Source organism: Dendrobium catenatum, unplaced genomic scaffold (genome assembly GCF_001605985.2).
Source record: "Dendrobium catenatum unplaced genomic scaffold, ASM160598v2 fragScaff_scaffold_1228, whole genome shotgun sequence".
In the NCBI taxonomy this organism is placed as follows: Eukaryota; Viridiplantae; Streptophyta; class Magnoliopsida; order Asparagales; family Orchidaceae; genus Dendrobium; species Dendrobium catenatum.
In genome coordinates, this window is record NW_021319690.1 from 634,597 (window position 1) to 657,999 (window position 23,403).

At 37.5% G+C, this 23,403-nt stretch overlaps 1 protein-coding gene across 2 annotated transcripts in view; it reads right to left on the reverse strand.

Annotated features, from left to right (window-relative positions):
• Window positions 1-5,916: 5,916 nt before the first annotated feature.
• LOC110096131 (QWRF motif-containing protein 2-like) overlaps window positions 5,917-23,403 on the reverse strand; it is a 45,110-nt gene continuing 27,623 nt past the window's right edge. The window contains exons 2-8 of one of the 2 annotated variants that reach the window (XM_028699288.1): window positions 17,970-18,129; window positions 16,463-17,906; window positions 15,455-15,574; window positions 13,218-13,334; window positions 13,006-13,095; window positions 6,070-6,177; window positions 5,917-5,988 (exon numbers count right to left, since the gene is read on the reverse strand). In XM_028699288.1, coding sequence (XP_028555121.1) covers window positions 5,926-5,988; window positions 6,070-6,177; window positions 13,006-13,095; window positions 13,218-13,334; window positions 15,455-15,574; window positions 16,463-17,906; window positions 17,970-17,977 — 1,950 coding nt within the window. In that variant the 5' untranslated portion in view covers window positions 17,978-18,129 and the 3' untranslated portion in view covers window positions 5,917-5,925. Of the gene's footprint in view, window positions 5,989-6,069; window positions 6,178-13,005; window positions 13,096-13,217; window positions 13,335-15,454; window positions 15,575-16,462; window positions 17,907-17,969; window positions 18,334-23,403 lie in introns of those variants that run through there. The other variant, XM_020821910.2, reaches the window with a different exon arrangement.

Below are 23,403 nucleotides of genomic sequence, written 5' to 3' on the forward strand. Positions count from 1 at the left end.
AAATCGGCACCAATTTGGCTCAAATTAGGTTTAATAGGGTCCAATCAAATCAATCAAACATGACCGAGCCCACTCGAACTCAAATTTTGCTCAACCGATGGAGAATATGCATGCTCGAGAGCCTAAGTGCGAAAGCTAAGGTCAACAGACATCAATATTAGTTGACAAAAGATGATGACAATTAGACGACAAAAGTTATGTGATGAAAATGTTTACAATAATCAATGCCGATATAATTAACAAGTACTCATAATCACTAGAATTGATTAGTAAGCAATGCCTTATTGTTGCGGGCTAGAATATACGCGGCAATAGAGTTAGAAAGTTTTCGTCTCAGCGTTGTATGGATATCCAGCACACAAACAGAAGAAAAATAAAAACACTAGGATTTTTACGTGGAAACCCTGGAAAGGGAAAAACCCACGGTGTCACTCCCAGTTGAAAGAATTCCACTAGTATTTGCTTGAGGTACAAGAAGCTGACTCGTCCTTAAAATTTAGGACAATCAGATTACAATGATTCACTCCCTTATTGAAATCTGATTACAAACAAGTTGTGTATTCGAGCTGAATTCCAGAGTCACTTAGAGATTAGACAGAATTCTGACGTCAGTTGTAGATCGGGAAGAGTTTCAGTGTCACTGGAAAGTCAAGCAGAACTCCGGCGTCACTTGGAAGTCGGGTAGAATTACAGCGTCACTTGGGAGTCTGACGAAAATCCGGTGTCACTTGAACGTCGGGCAAAACTCAGGCGGTGGTCAAGGAGGAGTTTATTCCTCCTTCCCTTCTTCTCTTTTCTTTCTTCTCTTCTTTTTTTTTTTGCTTGGGCCCCCTCTCAAGAGAAATGAGGGGTTATTTATAGTTTTTTTTAGGATGGCATGACCCATAAATAGGAGGAGGATCAAGGGCAAATGCATAGTAGTTCGGATGGACGGCCGATATTGAATCCCTTGATCGTGGATCCTTTGTCAGACATTTTAAGGTTTTAACAATATCAGAATTATGTAATCTTGGGTTTGTTGGATTTGTCTCGTCGAGCCGCTCGATTCGACTATAAGCATGTCATGTTTGAAAACTGTTTAGTAATCCAAATTGTGGTTTGAACCTTCAAACAATGCTTCAAGTCTTCAATTTAGACTCATTTGGGCTCATATTGAGTTGAATTTGGTGTCGTTGGGTTCGTATTTCTGATACGCTCAGTTTGACAGTAAGTTTGTTGAAATCGGAGTTCAGATGATCCCAGATTTAATTTTTGGATCTTCCAACTTGATTTTGCCTTGAGATTCGTGTCCAATCAAGATAATTTTTGATGATATATCACTTATGATTCTTTAAATCGAAAAAGCTCTCCTCATTGAAGTTCCCTTCATGTGTAGAATGAAGACCTTCCATTTGATAATAGGATAATGATATGAAGCTAAACCCTTAACTACTTAATATCTTAATATCAAATTAATGAAAACACTGTTTTTCTTTAGTAACAGGATACAGATAAATGTAATTCGTGCACCTACAAAAACAGTTTTTTTTAAACTAAACATTGTTTAAGATTTAATTAAGGGATTAACTAATGAAAAAATTAAAACTCGTCAAAAGTCGCTCGTTTAACCGACAACTTTTTAATTAAGGTAAGTCGCCCGTTTGACATGCAACTTATATAAAAATAATTTATTTATTTTAATGTAATCTATATTTATAATTATGTTTACACTTTTTTATATTTACAAAAGATTTATCAAAATGTGATTTGAATGTGTAATTGTTGTGGAAATTGGATTCCACTGTTATAAGCTAAAGAGAAAAGAAAGTCACTTACTGAGAATTTCTTTTCATTTTAATATCCTAGTAGATGACCCACATAAGGAGAATGAAGAAAAGAAGCCCACCGAAGAACAAGAGAATGAAGATCAAGACTAGAAAAATGTCTTATTTTTTAGATTTGCGTTATTATATAGGAATAGAATCCAAATTGTTGTCGTTGGAGCTTGTCCACCATTATTTTTATACACTTTGGGTTGTATAATAAGTGACACTTGTCACATAAACTTTGGACACTTTACTCTGGATGATGTTCTGATTTGATTGATTGTTTACTCTGTTTGTGCAGTAGAAATGACATATTTTTTATAAGTTTCTTTCTTGCATGTGCATGTGCTTGAACTCTACTAGGCTCTTAGGAATAAAATTCTTCAACTCATAATTAAAAAAAAAATATGAATTAAATAGCATAAAAAGATAAACGATCTAAGAAAATAAGCCGGAGGCTATCGGGGTCGCATGCATATTAATTCCTAAAATTTAAAATATGACTACGCTATTATTGTTCTTTATAATCATAGAAATGACTGCGTTATTACTGTTCATAGAGACAAAATTGAACCGTTCTCTGTGTTCTACCTTTGCAGGTAATAATCTCTCCCTTTACACACCGGCCTAGCCAAATGGTATACCTATCTGAATATAAAAAACAGGCTTACCGTAAATTCAGTAATATTGAGAGGTTTTGTACGGAATGTTACATAATTCTTTATAATATTGTTTCTTATAAATAAAAGTTTTATTTATGTGAATTAAATTTTTTTTTCTCTTACCTTTAGAAAAAAATAATAAGATGGTTTGCAAAGTTAAAATACTTCTCTGACACTGAGAGCACTAACTACTACGCAAAATATGCATTCTTTTTACTACTTGTTATTGGCATTAACACTTGATATTTTGCCGCATTGCCCCCAAATAGGTATGGTACATTTCTTCACATGAATTATATATTTATATTTGAATAAATTTAAAATTTATTCAAATATAAATATATAATTCATGTGAAGAAATGTACCATACCTATTTGGGGGCAATGCGGCAAAATATCAAGTGTTAATGCCAATAACAAGTAGTAAAAAGAATGCATATTTTGCGTAGTAGTTAGTGCTCTCAGTGTCAGAGAAGTATTTTAACTTTGCAAACCATCTTATTATTTTTTTCTAAAGGTAAGAGAAAAAAAAATTTAATTCACATAAATAAAACTTTTATTTATAAGAAACAATATTATAAAGAATTATGTAACATTCCGTACAAAACCTCTCAATATTACTGAATTTACGGTAAGCCTGTTTTTTATATTCAGATAGGTATACCATTTGGCTAGGCCGGTGTGTAAAGGGAGAGATTATTACCTGCAAAGGTAGGACACAGAGAACGGTTCAATTTTGTCTCTATGAACAATTGCAGACCTCACTACCATCTTATAGAAATTTCCCTTAAGTTTGAGGGGTACATTTCTATCACATAACAAGCCCAATGCATTCCTCCACCTCAACCATCCAACTTGAATTCTTCTGATAATATCCCCATCTATTTCACCATCACTCTGAACAATAGATCCAAGATATCTAAAACGTGTACTCTTATTAATGACTTGATCGCCCAAAGTCACAATCCCCTCACTAGGTCTATTACTACTAAAATTACACTCCATATAATGAAACATCTAATAAAATTAAATTTTCAAATGAGTAAAAACCAAAAAAAATATAAGCTTTATGTTGGAGGTCCTAACAGTGCTCCTAATTATGTATTATAAAATTATGATGACTTAATGAATTAGAGTCAACATATTGAGTTCATTTTTTAGAACCAAATTGATAATGTGAGAATTGAATATTATTTCTTCTAGCTCATGAGAGATTTTACAACATTGAAGGAGTAGGAGTAGACAAGTAAACTAACTAATATAAATTATGTCTATATACTTCATGCTTCTATGCTTACAATCATAATGATTATTAGGTACTATACTTGACATAATCTTTTCATGTTTCAGAACATGATAATCTTTTACTTCTAAACCATTTTGGGAAAGCAGAGAAAAGTTAGAATTCAAATTGCAACACATATTTAGAAAATAAGTTCAGGCATGAGATGATAAGAAAACTTAAGGTAATAAATCAATGAACAAGTTTGCGTTACATAATTCATTTGGGTTTTGTTTCGGAAGGTCTTTTTACTGTTTCTTATAACATCTTTGTAGTATACTAGAAAGGTTTTTTAAGAAAAAGAAAGAAAGCTGTCCCAAATGAAGCCTTAATGCTAATGCTTCGTTTGGGACGGCTTTTTTATTGCTTTCTAAAACAGAGTTTTAGTACAAAAATATAAAAAAAATGTACTAAAACTCCGTTTTAGAAAGCAATAAAAAAGCTGTCACAAACGAAGCCTAAGTCCTACATTCACAAATGAGGAGACAACCATCATAAAATTAGTAATATAAATTTTAGTAATAGAAATATCTCATATGTATTCAATTCAAGTGGAATTTAAGATTGATGAGAATGTATGATGCTGGCCTTTCAAAGTGTTAGAAGTTTACAATACTTCAACTTAAAAAGTAATCAAAAGATCCAATTTTACCGTAATATTGACTCAAGAAAAAAAGGAATAATTACCAAGCAAATTTATGTTATTTCTCAAAATGCCCCATAAAAAAATTTATTGAAAATTTGGGGTATTCAATTATTCATAAGAAAAAAGACAATCAATGAGCCCTAATCTATTTACCATTCATAAGAATCACATGGAATGCCTCAAGCCATGCACTTTTCTTCAACAACAACAACAACATCAAGCCTTTATCCCATCATGTGGGGTCGGCTATATGAATCCTTTTTATCCATCGTGTCATGTTAAGAGTCAAATTCTCTTTTAAATCTAATAAAGATTGGTCATTTCTAATATTTTCTAACTAAGTCTTTTTAGGCCTACCTCTATCTCTCTTAACAAAAGTCCAATCTAATATATTTACTTTCCTGAATAGGACATCAGAAGGCCACCACTTTATGTTCCCAAACCATCTAAGGTGACTCTCTCTAATCTTATCTTCCACTGGTACTACTCCAACCTTTTCACATATATGTCCATTTTGTATCCTGTCTCTAAGAGTAAAGCCTATGTTTCTTTTTAATGGCCAATATTCTACACCATAAAGCACTTTTTTTTGACGGGATTAAAAAGATGGACCAACATCTAGATCAAAGGACATTCATCTAGGGTTCAAAACATCATGATTTTGGAGATCTCCCTCATTCCTAGCATATCCTCTCATGGTTGAGAATTTTAGGGACTTGACAATACACATGAGAATGAGGTTCTATGTTTTGAGATTTTTTAATTTTTCCTTTGTAAGAGTGTGCTTGAATATTGAGAAAGAGCTAATATCTGCTTCTCAAAGTAATATTTTAATACAAAAATTAAAATTTTATACTAAAAAAATTACTTTAAAAAACAGTAAGAAAATTATCCCAAACGAAACGTAAGATGTTATAGATCAATTATTTGATCAAGCCTCAGACTAAACACTTTATGAACTCCTTCAATATAATATCTTTAATTTTTTACACAAAGAATGAACATAAAATCATTTTTAAACAAACGAAGAAAAGGAACAACTTATAAACTTTTCCAAAGGCAACATACACTAACTAATGAGAAAAAAAAAAAAGCCATTAAAAATATGTACAAAAGCTTGGCTTTCATCAGTGTAACCATTCGAGAATCCTGTATACAGCTACCGCACCTTGTACGGCATAGAAGTGTCCTTCCTATGGTAATTTGCATGACAAAAAAATTTTAAAAAATAAAATAAAATACATGAACCAGAAAAGTCAAGCTGAATCAAGAAAAAAGCCCCCATTCCACCCTGACTAATTTTCATCAAGCTTTCTTACCCTTTGGTTCCAATCTCCGGTCAGAAAAAAACGGCTGATATGGTGTTAGTAAGTATTCATAATGGCTGTAAATGATTTTGCTCTATGATTATGACTTCGTTTGGGACGATTTTTTATTGTTTCTTAAAAAAAAATTTTAGTGCAAAAATTAAACTTAATTTTTTACTAAAAAACTGCTTTAAAAAGCAATAAAAAGTCATCCCAAATAAAGTCTATATCTGTCTGTTTCTGCGTTTTAATTGAAGGAGATGGCCTCGCAGACTACAGTACTTCACCTGTTTCAAGTTTTAAACTTTTAATTGAACTGTGAATTTGGTGTCCAACAAGATGAGAAACATACAGGTTTCGGCCTTTACATGTAATGCTGCTACCGTCGATAAGAGATTCCTGGATTGATCTAACAAAGCTTGTTCTTTTGCAGCAACTTTAGCAAGTTCTGAAACCAAGGAGTTCGTGCCTTCAACCTATACAAGGACCAGAAAAATTTTAAGGGAAACGGATGGACAATGGAGATGATAAAGTTTGTTTAGAAAATTATTGTTATTTGATTAAAAAGATGTACATATGAGATATGATGCAGTACACAGCACAGCAGCTATCTTTGACTACTTAACTTCTACATTAATGTGTTTGTGTCTTAATTGAGCGATTAATAATTTAATATTACTTGGAGTCTGTTTTTGCTTATGATATTCTTCTTGTTGATAAGACTAGAGAGAGAGTTGAAGGTAAACTTGAATTATGGAGGTCAATCTTAGAGTCTAAAGGTTTTCGCTTGAGTTGATCTAGAACTAAATATATGGAGTGTAATTTTATTAGTAATAGACCTAGAGAGGGGATTGTGACTTTGGACGATCAAACCATTAAAAAGAGTACATGTTTTAGATATATTGGATATATTGTTCAGAGTGATGGTGAAATAGATGGGAATATTATTAGCAGAATTCAAATTGGATGGTTAAAATGGAGGAATGCATCGAGCTTGTTGTGTGATAGAAAGGTCCACCTCAAACTTAAGGGAAAATTCTATAAGATGGTGGTGAGACCTGCAATGCTTTATGATGTCGAATGTTGGCCATTAAAAGAGAAGCATAATACTAAGTTAAGTGTTGCAAAGATGAGGATGCTTAGATGAATGAGTGACTTTACCCTTAGAGATAGGATACGAAATGAGCATATACGTGAAAATGTTGGAGTAGCTCCAGTGGAAGATAAGATTAGAGAGAGTGGCCTTAGATGGTTTGGTCACATAAAACGACGGCCTTCCAATGACCCGGTTAGGAAAATAGAGGTATTAGATTGACTTATATTAAGAAAGGTAGAGGTAGTGATGTGATGCAAGCTTGGAGTTACACAAGATTATAAAGATAATTTACTAAAAGTTTAACCGTTATAAAATTATGCGTCAATTCCAAGTTAGTTACAAGAATTCTCAGTATTCCACTTGCTTAGGCTAATAGTTGTATGAAGATTAACCAAGACAATTTAATCAAATACAAAGGCGAAGTAATGTAAGAGCTTAACACACAAATCCAAAAGTTAATAAGGAGTTGTTCCCCTTGGGGATCTACTCTCTTCCCTACGAATCTAGGTTGAGCAGAGGAAGATCGTCAACACTAGAAATGAGGTAGCCACTAGGACGGACGAGCCGAGGAACGTCATTGTTGGGAAGGTAGTCGGAGGTGGAGGTGGAGGTGGCACGGGTGGATGACCGTTGATGGTCCACTCGTAGTACGAGAATTGATCGTCGATGACGTCCACAAGGGTGGGGAGGATTCGGTTCAAATACTCTTCAACGGTGTCGTCAAAACAAAACCCGGCGTCGAAGAATGGTGAACGAACAATGTGAATGTCTCCGTAGACGTCGAACACGAATCCGCTATCAACTTCGGGATCCGTCATGCATCCTTGTTGAGAGATGAAAGAGCAACGACGGATGCAAGAATAAAAGGAGGGGAGAAGTTGTGTGGTCGGCAAGAAGTCTTGAGAGATTGGCTAGGTTGGGAGAGCAATAGGTAATTCCAGGAAATCTGAAATAATTTCAGATTTTTATAAGTTCGGGAGAGGATTTAAGTTGAAATTTCAAATCAATCCCAAGAGGGAAGGAGGGGCGGCAGTGGAGGAAGATTTGGGGCTGATTTAGTGGTGATTAGGAGTTAATTTGGGAGAGAGAAGAGGCCCATTAAGGGGCCGGTCATATGAGAAGGAGAGAGAGGTTTGAGAATTAAGAAAGTGGGCCCCAAGGTTTAATAACTAATTCATTATCAAATCTGAAGTTTTAATTTCAGATTTGATTATATTTAAGTAACTTTCCAAATTGACATGATATGAGAGGGAAAAGAATTTGAATTTCAAATTAGGCTTTAATCCCCTTAAATGTCTTTCCTAAATAAAGGAATACTAATTAGGAAATTAATTTAATCAAGGAGATAGGAAATTAATTTAATCAAGGAGATTTGAAATTCAAACGGAGTTGGATCAAAGGGGAAGCTGGCGGCAAGGTGGGAGGCTGGGATCGGCGGGCTGGGGGCTCACGGGTGGCTGCCAGCTGTAGGAGCTGGGGTCGGCAGAGGGGGCCGGCTGCTGGAGGGAGTAATTGGCCGGCGGCCAAAGGCCTGGACTGTCTAATGAGGCTGGCGGCAAGGAGAAATGTAGGGAGGAAAAACAAAAGCTTGGTGTTTGGAGAAATCAGGGAATTGCTAACCTCACGTACTTCTTCCTCAAGATCCCACAAAGAGGTCGTAGCCTCGTAGGAATGCCGAAACTCACACAGAGATCCACGAAACTCTCTTCTCAAGAACTCACGAAGAGAACTAGGAAAATGTAGAACTCACAGAGAGATCGATAAGTAGAATTTTTTTTTATTCATCAATCATCATCATACATAAGAAAATGGCCACATATATAGGCCTCAAAATCACAAGGAAACAAAAAACTAAAATGCCCCTTTGGGATACAATAGCGACTAACTACCCATAAGCGCAAAAACGAAAAAACTGAAATAACATGATTAATACATAAAATGCTAATACATAAAATGCATCAAAAGTAAAGACTATCCATCATGGCCATCGATCTCCTGTGTCGCCTCTGATAAACGCGTTGAAACCTCCTGTCGATGTCCCCATCAGGTAGACCTAAAAGACTTGGTTAGAAAATATTAAAAAAGAACTTTCTTTATTAGATTTAAGTGAGACTTTGACTTTTAACATGACACAATAGCGAAAAAGGATTCATGTAGCCGACCCCACATAGTGGGACAGAGGCTTGATGTTGTTGTTGTTGTGTGTTTGTTTTACCTTTCGTGCGTAAGTGTTTCCTGCTTTTAGTAATGGAGGCCGAAAAGGAGTATGACTACCTGAGGACAAAACATTATATTCACCTTTTGTTCTATGATTGCCATTCTCCAGTTTAAATTGAGAGGTATCACTTTTCCTGTGTTCTTCCGCTTTCGTGTTCCCATCTCGCTGGCCTTTCGCAACATTCTAGCGTCAGAGCCTAAACGATGGCAGATGATAGCAACCAGTCTCGTGAAGATGATAGCAAAGTAATGCTCCACTTTGTAGATTCAATCATGGTTGTCCTCGCCCTCAAAGATGGGCATCTTCAGCTTTCTCACCTTTGGGCCACCCCCGTTTCCCCTGAATCCTCCATAACATCCCATTCCCCGAAGAAGAGGTGCTCCCTAATTGTCATGATCTTCCCTCTGACAATCATACCCAAACCCTTCATCACATTCCCCTCTTCTTCTTTCAAAATCATCATTTCGACAGTAGAAATCATCCCTCTTCCCACAAATCAACAACCCTCCTTTCGTAACCCATACTCATATCCTCCCTAAAAAGTGGTTCTAGAGGAGGCATTCCGTCATCTCCCTCAAGGATCTCCACTTTGGATTCTACCTCCCCGTAAACGGGTTCGGATTCCTCCTCTCTCATGGCCGCTGGTGGTCTCCTTTGCTTTCGATGTCACCGAATTTTGTTTGTCTTCAAGCATCTTCTTCATCATGTCTTCCAAGGTGGCAAACCTACTAAATTTCAAAGAATACAAGAAAAATTACAAAATTTCAAAGAAATTCAGCAATAACGATGGAGTTTTCACAAAAAAATATGTAGGAAAATAGGGATAAACACACTTGAAATTCAATACGAGAAGGAAAAGACAACACGATACAATGAATCTTCAATTCAAGATGAAGATTCAACTCTCCAAATCTCTAGCTGAAGCCTAGAGCCCAAGAAAAAACCCTAGATCTTAAATTCAGATTTCACAAATTCAAGATGATCTCAAAACCTAACAAGAGAGACTAATCAAAGAAAAAGGAACATTACATAATCCCTAAACAACCCCTAATTCAAAATTTTCCTCCAAAACAATGTTTCATTAAACCTTGGGCCCCACCAAGGCTTCTGCCCACCTCCTGCTGTATGCCCCTCCCTGTCTGCGTCGTTGGGTGTAAACCAGAAGCCGTACAACAAAGTTGGACCAGTTCAGGTCTAACGCAATCCTTGTTAAGTACTCCATAAGATGTTAATTTTCATCGTATATAAATCTTTTTGCATAACTTCTAAATCTATTACTTTTGGTTAATCACTTTTCAGTATGGGTGCAAACGAGTCAAGTCGAACTCGAGCCCGGGGGTGTTTGAGTCGAGCTCGCATGCCAAATACCGAGCTCGAACTCGAAAATTTGAGCTCGACTCGTCTCATGTCGATCAGCTCGTCGAGCTCAGTCCCGAGCTCCGCTTTGGAGTCCTTCCAGACTCCCAGGTAGTCTCGTCGTTGTGTTCATCGTCATCGTGTCCGCTTGTCGTCGTGTCCGTCGTCGTCCCCAGGTCCATCGTCGTCGCGTCCACTTGTCGTCATGTCCGCTGCGACTCATCTGCTTGTTGCCGCATGCCAATTGCCAAATATTGAGCTTGCTCGGCATCGTCCCAAGGATCCTCCACCGAGATTCAGTTTTCCCGCCCGTCGATTTGTAATGATCTTCGTCCCAAGCTCAATACTATAATGATATAATACTCATCTCAGCTTTCCCGCCCCGTCGATTTGGTTTTCTCGCCCAACCTTTGAATCATCGCGACAGCCTGCTCGATTGAGATCTCCGCTTTCCCGCCCAGTCACCTCCGCGAGCCGCTCGACGAGCTGACGAGTGGAGCAGACGTCTGTTCAAGCTCGAGCTCGATAAGCTGTCGAGCTCGAAATCGCGTTCAAGCTTGACTTGTGAGCTCGATAAGTTCGACTCGTCTAGCTTTTTACCAAGTCGAACTCGAGTCAGCTCGCGAGCCGACTTGACTCGGTTGCACCCTGGCTTTTCAATCATAATCTCTCATCATTAATTTATCTATTTATCTTATTAGTGTAGCTTCTACTATTCCATGTACATGATCAAACCACCTAAATATACTTCCATTAATTCACATTCAATAAGTACTACACCTACTACATCTTAATCTATCTTTCTTAGTTTCCCGGTATTAGAGAAACCACATATTAATTAAGAATTACATTGTGTGACCTTATGTATTACATTACCTGTAGCTAGTATTTACTTTCTATAAATAGATGCACTGTACAAACAAATAGATGATCAATAAAAATATTCTTCCGATATCTGTGTTCTTGCTTGCGTCTACCGTCGTCTCTCTTGAACTCGATCTTGAGTTTCAACACCCGGACACCATCTTATGCTTTACTATTTTGCCACACTCAACTTAGCTATCAACAACATATCTCCGAACTGTAAGACTCATACTGAATAATCAATATCAATGCGATTTTATTAAATTTAACTAATAGTTTCATAATATCCTTTTAATGCACATTTTTATTTCAACAATCTAATCTTAACTCTATAAGCTGCATCCTCATCCATGTCCCGCTCTTCTACATAATACAATCAAGATACTTAAACCAATCACAAATAGATTCATGATATTTAATAAGAGTGCTATACGATGTACTAATGCAAGTAAATCCATGCAACTTCTATGCATGTCACATTTGTTCTAACGCTTTCATTCTAATCCTTCAACATTAATATATCTATCAATTTTATTGGTGCATCTTTTGCTCTTATTGTATATGCCGAAGCCACCTTATGTTATTTATCTTCATTAGGTCCCGTTCTCACTCTAATATAATCATATCTCAATATCCTGTTTATTTTTCCCACATTTTCATCTCAAACTTTTCATGTATACATGCTCAGTTTAGCTATTAATGCTTTTGTATAGCAAAAATTTAGATTCAGATAGAATAACTATTTTGATTATAACTTTATCAAATCTAGATTATGTTTCCACCATATTGTATAGTATTCATAAAGCACTTCTTTACTTAACTATCCATAGTTTTACATTTTGTATCATCTTTATCACTGTTCTTCTTAATACCAAATTCAAGAAAATTAAAGCAACCTGGCCTCATATAGGTATTGTATAACCTTTAAATAATAATTATTTACCACTACCAATTTCACTCTTATTAAAATTGACATCTAATTAACACCGTTCGTAATTTTCATAAAAGTGAATAGATAATAAGGCATAATAAAGATGACCCAAATCACTGGGATAATCTGTTGGCTATGTTGACGACAATCAATTAAAAATTGTAAGAAAAAAATTATATAAAAGTATTTCACTATTTCTAGTAACTGCTCAAGGATCCTACATGAGCTCTTCAGATTTGTAGTCTTTCGTGGGAATAAACCTGACAATTTATTTTCTTATCAAAAAAGCTAAGCACTTGAATTAAAACATAGCTTCACTTGAACCTAAACAGGGTTAAGGTACCATTCAGGAAAAAAAAATTAACAAAAAGGTACCAACTACCCACCAGGCCACCAACTGCCCAACTTTCTATATGAAACAAAAGGCAAGCATTCCTTTTTAAATTGAGAAAATAATGAGATGAATGACTGGAAAGAAAATTAATTATTGAAACATTGGTTCTAATATGGGCGTGAACAAGAGTTTGTGATTAAATTCGCTCAAAATACAACCCCACCCCCAAAAAAAGGTTCTGAATTCATAAATACTTTAATAAGTAAACACTGAGCTTATTGAGGATTCATCCTAAGCTAAGCCAAGCTTGAGCCGATGCACCCAGTGTGTTAGAAAAAAGAATAAGACATGCAAAACAGGTTCTGAATATTAATGAGAATAGCCAGGAAAAGGAAACAGGTTAAGGGAATTTTCAAAATTAAGCATAGAACTAGTGTAAAAGAAAGTAAAGGGAGGAGAATGTAAAGTGGACGTGATGGAAGGATGATAAAAGTTAAGCAGCAACCTTTGACATTAAGGAGAACATTGAAGCTTCCATCGCCTGCATCACATCCACTGCTGACACAACGGCATCATTCACATCTTGTAAATCTGCCTGTAAAGCACAAAATGACAATAATAATCACAGTTGATGCCTTTTTACGATATATACATATTTCTTTGTTTTGATATATTGGATACAAACTAACTACTATGGCCCATTAGGGAGATACGCACCCTTGCTCCACTGACAACGGGAAGGCGGAGAGTGCTAGCCTTTAATGATTCAATTGCACCAGATAATGAACTTGGATACTCTCGGTCCAGAAGAAATGTTTCCTCCAAATAGACCATCTGAAGGGTTCAAATAATAAATTATTTTTTTATTAGAAGTATATAAAAATATAAAAATGGTAAAATTTTGTTACAAATTATTGATTAAATATTGTGCCCTTCAATTGGATCAAAACCAAAAGTCACTCAATAAAACTATTGATTAACCCCCGAAAAATCACAGGTTGAGAATCAGTCCCGATAGTCCAATAAACTAAACCAAAATTCTTGCCTCTTCTATTTCTCTCTGTAATTTGGCAGAATAAGAAAACGTTCATTTTGAATAGGCACCAACAGATCACCTCAACATCAATATTAGACCCTCGATCAAACCAAAAGGAGGCATCGCTAATCATAAAGCAGAACAATAGCTTGATGGTTCAACTCAAATCTTTCCTAGCACCAATCTCAAAGACATTCAACAATCCAATTTAGATCTCCACTACACTAATTTCAAAGCCCAAGCCTTTCATCTACCTGTCCACCACCCTAAGGGTTATGATGATCCAATTCCAATCTCAAAGACGTGATGTCTTGATCCTCAACCCTCTAATAAATTATTTGACAAAAATATCCATCAACTAAGGGAATTTTCGTCAAACACAGATCTCAAAGATGGAGTATCTCCTGCATATCTAATGTTCACCTCACCAAAAGTACAAAACTACACACCACCAAAACAACTATTAATAACATATTATGGTCCTCTTTGAACATCTAAAAATATATAATGGACCCCTTTTAACCGTCTCTAGTCACCAACATGGCGCTATTCTTAGCACTAGTAGAAATTCATTTGAACCGATTGCATATTATAATATCTTGACTTTCAAATAGTACTTTTTAGGCAGACAAACTTTTAGATATCAGACAAATGCTAATGCTTCATAATGATCGATGTTTATTGTCATGCCAACTGAAATAATTGGCATATCAAAGGACAAGCTTTATTAGTTTCTGATCCTGAACAGTATAAGATTTTAGTGGGGATTGTTCTTTGCCCTCATATCAAATGTAAATAAGACATGATCATACTCATCATGAAATACCTGTCAACTTTATCAAATATGCCACGAATCTTTGCTAAGGCCATAGGTAAGTCTTCTAGAAATGGACAAAATTCATGTATCCCAATATCATAGATGGACATGATACGTGCAAAAACCACTTTGCATAAGAGTATATTTTATCTTGATAGTATATATCCACAAAGAATGTATATGTTCAACAATGGAGAATTAAAAAAAAAAGGTACTGTGGCAACTAAAAAGCGGGAAATGGATAAAATCCATAGAAACTATACAGCATAGTAAATGAGTGTCTAATACATGATGACATAAGAAAATGCAAGTTTCTAAAGATTAAATTTGGCTCAAAAATGACTTCCCATATGTCATCGCAAGCTCCTGCCCTCATATGTATGTTGGCTTAAAATCCATTTTGTTCACTCCGGAAGCCTATAATGATGTGTCAGCCTTTTGGTGGGTTTTCTCGGTCATTTACTCATTGAAACCCCTACCTAATCTAGCTCTACAGCTGATGGACTTTTAATGATACGATGTGCACAAGTTGTTAATCATCTACTTAAAAGGAAAGGACCATATTCTTAACTATCAATGGTTCTCAAACTCTAATGCAGGGCCACACATTTTCTGTATTGCAGTCACCGTGGCATTGATGGAGCAATAAAGTTTGTGATTAACTGGCAACTTACCTTATTAATTGGTTTACGGAGTCACTAGCTTACACAAGTCAGGTTAACCTTCTTTTCACACAATTAAATCAGCAAACCAATTAACTTTAACATTATTAATTGTGGAAAAGTTTATTCTGACGCTAAGAGAGAGCATCTTATAAACCCAGATTTCCTGAGAACAAACAATTAAAAAAATGCTCTTCCACAAAGCTTTTTAACTAATCTGCAATTGCATAAGCTTTTCTAGGAAATACTTTTTAACTAATCTGCAATTGCATAAGCTTTTCTAGGAAATAAACAGAACCTCCAATGATCTCAAAGTTATTAATGAAACTAATAATTATCAACATAGCTACAGAAAAAAAAAAATAAAGATGTACATGAGCAAATAGGCTTCCATCAGAGAAATGATAAATGGCAAAGCACGTTACAACGGAAAGCTTACCTGACCCTTAAGAATGGTAGTTAATTTTAGACAAATTGTCAGGAAGTGTAGCTTGATTGCTTTAACAGTAACCAAGTCGCGCATCTCTGAGATGGTTAACCATGCATTATAAAGATTTTTCTGAAATCAATCATAAGAAAGCATCAGGTTCTAGAATTTAGTGGTTCTGTGATAGCAAACAAGAATGATACCAAAAATCTCTTATGCATACTAACATAAGGCACGTACATGGATGATAAATTTTGTCGGCTTACCACAACAGATTTAAAATCAAGCAGAAATGGTTGCACATGAATCCAGAAAAAACCAAGTCATGTGTTGAAAGACGCCAACCACCAACCTCAATTCCATACATAGGTACAACGTTATAGACAGGCAAACAAAATTAGGAAATGCAGGTGAACAGTTATCAAATCAAAAGTCTGTAAATTGAAGGAGATTGATTGTTTCAAATAACGAGTTATAAGTGGTTATGAATTGAAGCGGGAAGAAATCAAAGGCAACGCAAACAATACTTACTATTTTTGTACTCAAAACAAGCAGATTATAACAGACAATTAGAAGCTAGACATAAAGGTTGACAAGAATATATATAGAATGCCTGGTCAAGTAATTGCACAGCAAAACTGCAGATATCAACATTTTTGAAATAAGTGATGGATTACTTCGTCCTTATATAGTTAAAGAATATTATTTTCAGAGTTTAAAAAATCAATCAAAAGCGACGAGGATGAAAAATCAAACTAATAGAAAAAGTGAACTCTTCTTACTGACAATCTTTATTAAGTTTCAAAAAATGGTAAAAGTTGTAGAAGCAAACAAGGATTTTATTTCCAAATGCGGAGTAAATATTTCATATGAAAGTTGCATTTCAGTTAAGATTCAATGCCATAGAATTGAAACACATGTTGGCAAGCAAAAGGTCAACTTAACTAACCACTTATTCAAGCTTATAGGACGCATATCAAAAACGAAATTAACGAGTGTGGCATAAAATTTAGAGACTACCTCTGCAGCCACTCTTTGAATCATCAGAGCAGCATAGGCTCTCGCATTCACACACCTCCACTGTAAGTGCTGGTTGTGCAACAGTCTCAACATATGAGCCTCTTCAATCCGATTCTCTCCTTTCTTCGTCCTCCGCACCTCAGCAGCAAAACTTATAATCGACGGTGCATTAGTTGTAAGGCCCACAGACAAGGACCTCACCAATGTACTACTGTCTCTTGTCCTTGCAGGACTAGCGATTCCTCTTGATGGTGAACCTGCAAGCTTACTGGGACTAGAAGGCCTCGCAAGTCCTCTTAGTGGAGAAGAGACGGATCGTGACAAAGCATTGTCGCCAATTGATCTCCCCATAGCGGCTATTTTTGGCGAGGTTGGGTTCCTTGAGCCAACTGAAGATACCGGAGTCCCAGGCTCCGGCTGCCTACGAATCCTGCTATTTGTCTCTTGCCAAAATCTAGCAGACACGCTAATCCCGCGGGAGGTGACCCGAGCATGCCGAGGTACATTCAGCTCGGGAGTCCCCGAATTACTTCCGGAAGAAACACTATCGGTGTCTGATGAAGCCGAGAGCTCCGCGCTGTCAAATAAAGCCCTGCCCGAGCCACCGTCCAATAACATTGACTGCCGCAATAACTGGACAGTGGATATAAGGTCATTCCTTTCAGCTGAGCAATCCAGGCTCTTGGTCAGCATACTCGACTGCCTGCTCCTGGCCGCCGGCCAGCGATGGTGGTGATCCAGGGCCTTCAAGTTCTCGGACTGATCCGTGCTGGCAGCGGTGGAGCTTCCTGCCGCAGTAGTGGGCCGCCGGCGATCCGGTGTTGGCTTCCGGGACGGGGTCGTGGAGCCCGCCTTGGCCTTGCTGGTCTGATAGAAGAAGGATTGGCCCTGGAAGGAGACGGAAAGGCTCCGGGTGGTTGTACAGAGGGCCCTCTCAGCTTCCGATCCCTCTGCTGCCAAGGCGCCACGGGGATCTGGACGGGGAGTAGAGGGGCGGGTCCGATCCACGGACTGAGACCTCTTAGAGGCCACGCCTTGCGAAAATGTCGATGGCGTCGACGGCCGATTGTTGGGGAGAGGTGAAGGAAATCGCCGGGAACAAAAAGAGGACGATGACGAGGAGATGGTGGTGTTGGAAGAGTACGAAGTGGAGGTAGTTGACGAAGATGAAGAGTATGAGGACAAATACCTGGAGGCGATCTCCTTGGTGCGCGGCCGCCGAGATAAACCAGCATTGTCCCTCTCGGAGGGGGTTAGGGGTCGCCGTGACGAAATTGCCGGAGGATCGATCAGCCGAGTAACGACGGGAGTGTTTTTGTGAACAGATGTGGTGGTAGTACGGGATACGACGGCGGCGGAGGCCGCGGCCACCATGTCCTCCTGCGAGATCACAGCTCTCCCTCGGTTGCCTGGTCGTTGTATCCCCCTTTCTTGGCGTCCGTCGCTGGTAGATGAAGCGGAATCAAATCGCCGCGCAAAAGCACAACACCGGAACGTGAGCACTCACCGGATCATCGGCGGAGGAAGGACTGACGGAGACGAAGAGCTGCGACAGAGAGGAGATGCGCATCAGCGACAGAGCCAACAGGATTTTGGATTTTTCGGGGGGCTCTCCGTGAATATTAATTTTTGCAGTCTTAACAGAAGCGAGTGGGAGTGTGAAGCGCCTGCTTTGCAAGAAACCAGAAGAGAGAGAAAGATCGAAATTAAAATGGTAATCTGTCTTTGTTTAGTTGAGATTCCATAATTGTGAGTGCGCCATGCGCGCGTGTTGGGAGAGGAGGATTTGGGGCTAGTGGGAAAATTAACCGTCGCAGCGTTCCGCGGATACTGATACAGAAAGGTAGAGGATTGGAGAAATTTTTTTCTCCGCTGAGGCGCATAACGCATTCTGGCGGTCAGGTCCGACCGATTCAATTGTGAACCCGTCTTAAAACCGGTCCGATTCAATCTGAAGATTGGCTTTACTCCAAACCGGGTCAATCAGTGAATCGGTACTAATTTTTTAAAACCGGCCAGTTCAATTTTTTTTAATATAAATAATTAAATAAATTAATAATATTACATAAATATTAAACTTAATCAATTAATATAAATAAAACTCTTAAATTTATATTAAACACATAATTAAATATTAATTTCAACAATCTCATATGTCTTCATTATTTTTTTATCTCAATATTCCAACGTGATATTAAAGAAGACAACAAATGATATGGTTCGATTTTTCCTCAAAAGTAAAAAAATAGTTTTTTAATAAGTTATTTCAAATTTATAAAATAAAAAGCAATGGATATAGATCAGTTAAGTTGCATACTATTTTTGTCAAATCAAAGGGGATCGGGCTCGAGCCGGAGTCTTCAAAATGGCTACAACTTTCAGGAAATAATTTGTTAGTATTTTGGCCTGTTTTTGAGATATTTGAGCTGAAAGTATTAAATATAAGTTTCATTTGGGCAGTTTTCTATTATTTTCTACATCAATTTTATAACACAAAATGTTTTGAAAATAAGAAAAAATATTAATCAAAAGCTATATCATGAGAAGTCATAATTAGATTATTCAAATTAATATTTTAATAGCTATCTATAACTTCTAATTTTTCAAATATTTTTATTAAATGGTTACTGATAGATTCTCAAAAAATTATCTTGATTAAGCACGAATCTCGAGGCAATACTGAAACTTCAAAATTTAAAGTTAGGAGCACCCGAACTCCGATTTCAACGAGCTTATACTCAAACTGAGCATCTCGGAAATACGAACCCAATGGCACCAAATTCAACTCGATCCGAGCCCAAATAAGCCCAAATCAAGCACCTGAAATGCTGTTGGAGAGCTTGTACCACAATTTGAGTTACCAAACTGTCTCCGATTTTAATGAGCTTATAGTCAAATCAAGAGGCTCGACGAGACGAATCCAACGAGCCCAAGATCGCCGAATTCCAACATCACTAAAGCCTTCAAATGCCCAACGAACGGTGCACGATCGAAGGGTTCAATATCGGTTGTCATTTCGACCACTCCCTATTCGCTCATGATCTCACGCCTATATACGAGCTATGCCACTCCAGAAAACTATAAATAAAGCCCTCATTTTCACAAGGGGACTCAAGTGGGAAGAGAGAGAAGAAGATAAGAGAAGAAGGAGGAGAATTAGCTCCTACTCGACCACCGCCGGAGTTTTTTCCGCCGCCTGAATACGCCGGAATTCTCCCGGATTTTCGGGAGACGTCGGAATTCTGCAAAACTTTGTAACTTTGTTTCAATTTAGAAGAAACTGATTGTAATTTGATTGTCATGACTTGTGGGACGAATCAACCTCTGTACTTCAAACGAACACTAGTGGAATTATTTCAACTCGGCGTGGCCCCGTGGTTTTTTCCCTTTTTTCGGTTTTCACGTAAAAATCCTGGTGTTCATTTTTTCCTTTCCTGTTTGTGTGTGCTGAATATTCGTACAACGCTTGGACGTAAAATTACAAATTCTACCGCCGCGTATATTCTAGCCTGCAACAGTTACAAATATACCCACACATTTATTTATTTACATGAAATATTTAATATATAATTGTGGTAGAAAATCTTTTTTGCCCCGCTAAAGAATATCATGGGCCGAAGAATGTGGTCACCAACCTACAAAGATACTAATAGTTGATAGCAACATACATTTCTTTTGTTCCCATGACTGATTTGGACGGCTCTAATTGTTCAGCGATTCATCATCAAGGATTTTAATTGTTATTTGTTAACGCAAAAGATCATTGAAGAGGAAAAATATTATTTTGTAAACAGAAACTTTCAATAAAAAAATATTTCTTATATGTTAATTAAAAATTTATATTTATATATTATTCATTTTAAATAAATTTAAAAACTTCAAATCTCATTTTACTATTTGTTTAATGGTTCGATATCATGAGACAATTGTTTTCCACTGTCCAATTCTGAAATTTGAAATGAATAATAAAAGTTTTGAATGGTTCAACACTTTTTTTTTTTTTTGGACATTTAGGCCATTTAAGGCAAACTCACACACACAACGCATACACATAGACTCAAACCCTGAACCTCTTAGTTGGAAGCCTAAGCTCTCAACCAATAGGTCAAGGAGAGTTGTGTTGGTTCAACACTTCAATATGCATCTTACAAAAAGGAAAGGTCTATATATATATATATATATACTCACGAACATTTCCACTTGCTTTTATGTCGTTGCATAATATTAAGCATTTTTTTTTAATTATCATAAAAAATGTACAATGCTCTATAAGATGTTAGAACACTAATTAATTATGATTACTGTATTAATTACTTCTCTTTACTTATTGTGAACAAATAGATTTTGTACACGTTTCATGTCTCGTTTCCTATGCCTATATATAGGCACATGTACTAAGTTTTAAATCATCTAATAAGAAATTCCGTTTCCTTTAGTTCTTGTTCTATTCTACTTCGTCTTCCTCAGGTCCGGCGATCTTTACCGGATCAACAGTTTCTACATGGTATCAGTAGCGGGCTGATCCTTCGGCCAGCCCCCACTCATGGATTCTGCGTCACCTCCTTCCTCGACTCCGACGATCATCTTCAATCAAACAGATCAGTCGAAGATGAGCCTCTATCCTTCTCTCAAATTTATCATCGCTAATCACAAAACTCTCGTGCCTCATCATCTCACGTCAGATAACTATCAGATCTGGCGCACTCAGATCGTCAAGCTCTTCAAAGCCAACGGTTTCGAGAAATTTTTTGAATCTTCATCTCATCCGGATCAAGAAAATCAAGATTCGAACTACAATGTCGATTCTTGGAATTTCATCGATCGAAATTTGGCAGCTGCGATATGTTCAACCATTTCGGCTCCGGTACTTCCCTATGTTATGCATCTCGAAACTACTTCTAAAATCTGGCAGGCTCTACAAGTTCGGTTCCAATCAACGAACCGATCCAAAGTTATGCAACTCAAAAATGAGTTAAACAATATAGCCATAAAGAACATGTCTATGCAAAATTACCTGACGGAAATCAAGAAGATCGTTGACAATATCGCTGCTGCCGGTTCAACTATTGATACAGAGGATATTATCCTGCATATCCTTAATGGTTTACCACCAACCTATCATTCTTTTAAGACTTCCATCAGACATTTGCAGTCGCCCCTTACGCTAGATAATCTTTATGCGATGCTCGTCAGTGAAGAAATTCATATTCAAAATGACTCTATGCGTCTTGCCAATACTCAAGAACCTCAAACTGCGCTCTATGCTCAACGTGGCCATGGTCGGCGTGGTCGCGGAAGAAATACGACAACGTCCACTAACCCTTCGAAGCAAACCGCAAAATCCTCCATCACATGCCAGATCTGTCTTAAACGAGGACATACAGCGGATATCTGCTGGCATCGTCATGATGCGAACTACATTACACAACGCTCTCAGACTGATTCCAACAATGCGCTGTTTGCCACTACGGAAGCTCCAACTTCGGAGTGGTATCTTGACTCTGGCGCATCGGCTCATATGACCAACAAAAGCGACCAATAGATTCAAGGTTCTGTATATCAAGGTACTGATCAGGTGATGGTTGGTGATGGCCGAACAGTTACCATTGCTCACTCGGGACTGGGTCTTCTCCCCACACCGGATCGTAAGTTGCTCCTGTCTAATTTACTTCATATTCCAGCAATCTCTCACAATCTCTTATCTATATCTAAACTCGTTTCTACAAATAACATTTCTATCACATTTACTCCTAATGGTTTTACTCTGAAGGATTTGCAGACCAATCAACATCTTCTCAGCGGACCGTGTAAGAATGGGTTATATCCCATAGCGATGCCTCGAACATCAAATAACGCTCTGTCTGCAGTGCAAACTACTCGCATCAATTGGCATGAGCGGCTGGGTCATCCTCAGCAAAGGACTCTGCATCAGCTATCTCGGAACAACCCGCATCTTAAAATTTCTTTCTTGCATAATGATTGTATCTCCTGTAAACTCTGCAAACATCATAAACTTCCTTTCGATAGATCTGTAACTCATACTACCAAACCTCTTGAACTTTTACATTCTGACGTGTGGGGACCTTCTCCGGTCACCACAAAATAGGGATTTCGATATTATCTGCTCATAATAGATGATTACTCGCGTTATTCTTGGATATTTCCTTTATTGTTCAAATCTGATGTTATGCATACTTTTATTAATTTCATTAAACTAATCAAAAATCAAACGAATCACAACGTTAAAACTATCCGCACTGACGGAGGCGGCGAGTATATGCATCATAAATTACAACAATACTTCACGTCCAAGGGCATTCAGCACCAGGTTTCTTGCGCTTATACACCGGAACAAAACGGGGTGTCTGAGCGCAAACACCGTCACATTTTGTAAATGGCGCGAACTATGTTACAAAATGCATCTACACCTCATCATTTTTGGCATGAAGCGGTCACTACTGCGGTATATCTGATCAACAGATTACCTTCCCAGACTATCAAACACAAATCACCAATACAACTTATGTTCAACAAAGATCCGGACTACGATCATCTCAGAACGTTCGGGTGTGCTTGTTTCCCGTGTCTTCCTCCGCACACCTCAACCAAGCTTCAACCAAATTCGGTCTTATGTGTATTCATGGGTTACTCGGTTACACAAAAAGGATACAAATGCTTAAATTTTGAAACAAACAACATCTCTGTTTCTAGACATGTCACATTTATTGAAAATATGTTTCCTTTTCATAATAAACCCACATTGTCTACTCCTCTAACGCATGATCTACCTCCTCAACTTCTTATTCCAGTTTCCAAAGCTACTGAGGATTGTCCTGTAAGAACCAACACAGCGCCTTCCGTGTCACCAATCCAAGCTCCGTCTCCTACTACATCCGGGTCTCCTCCTAGCTCATCATCTCTACAGTCCGATTCCGCACCTA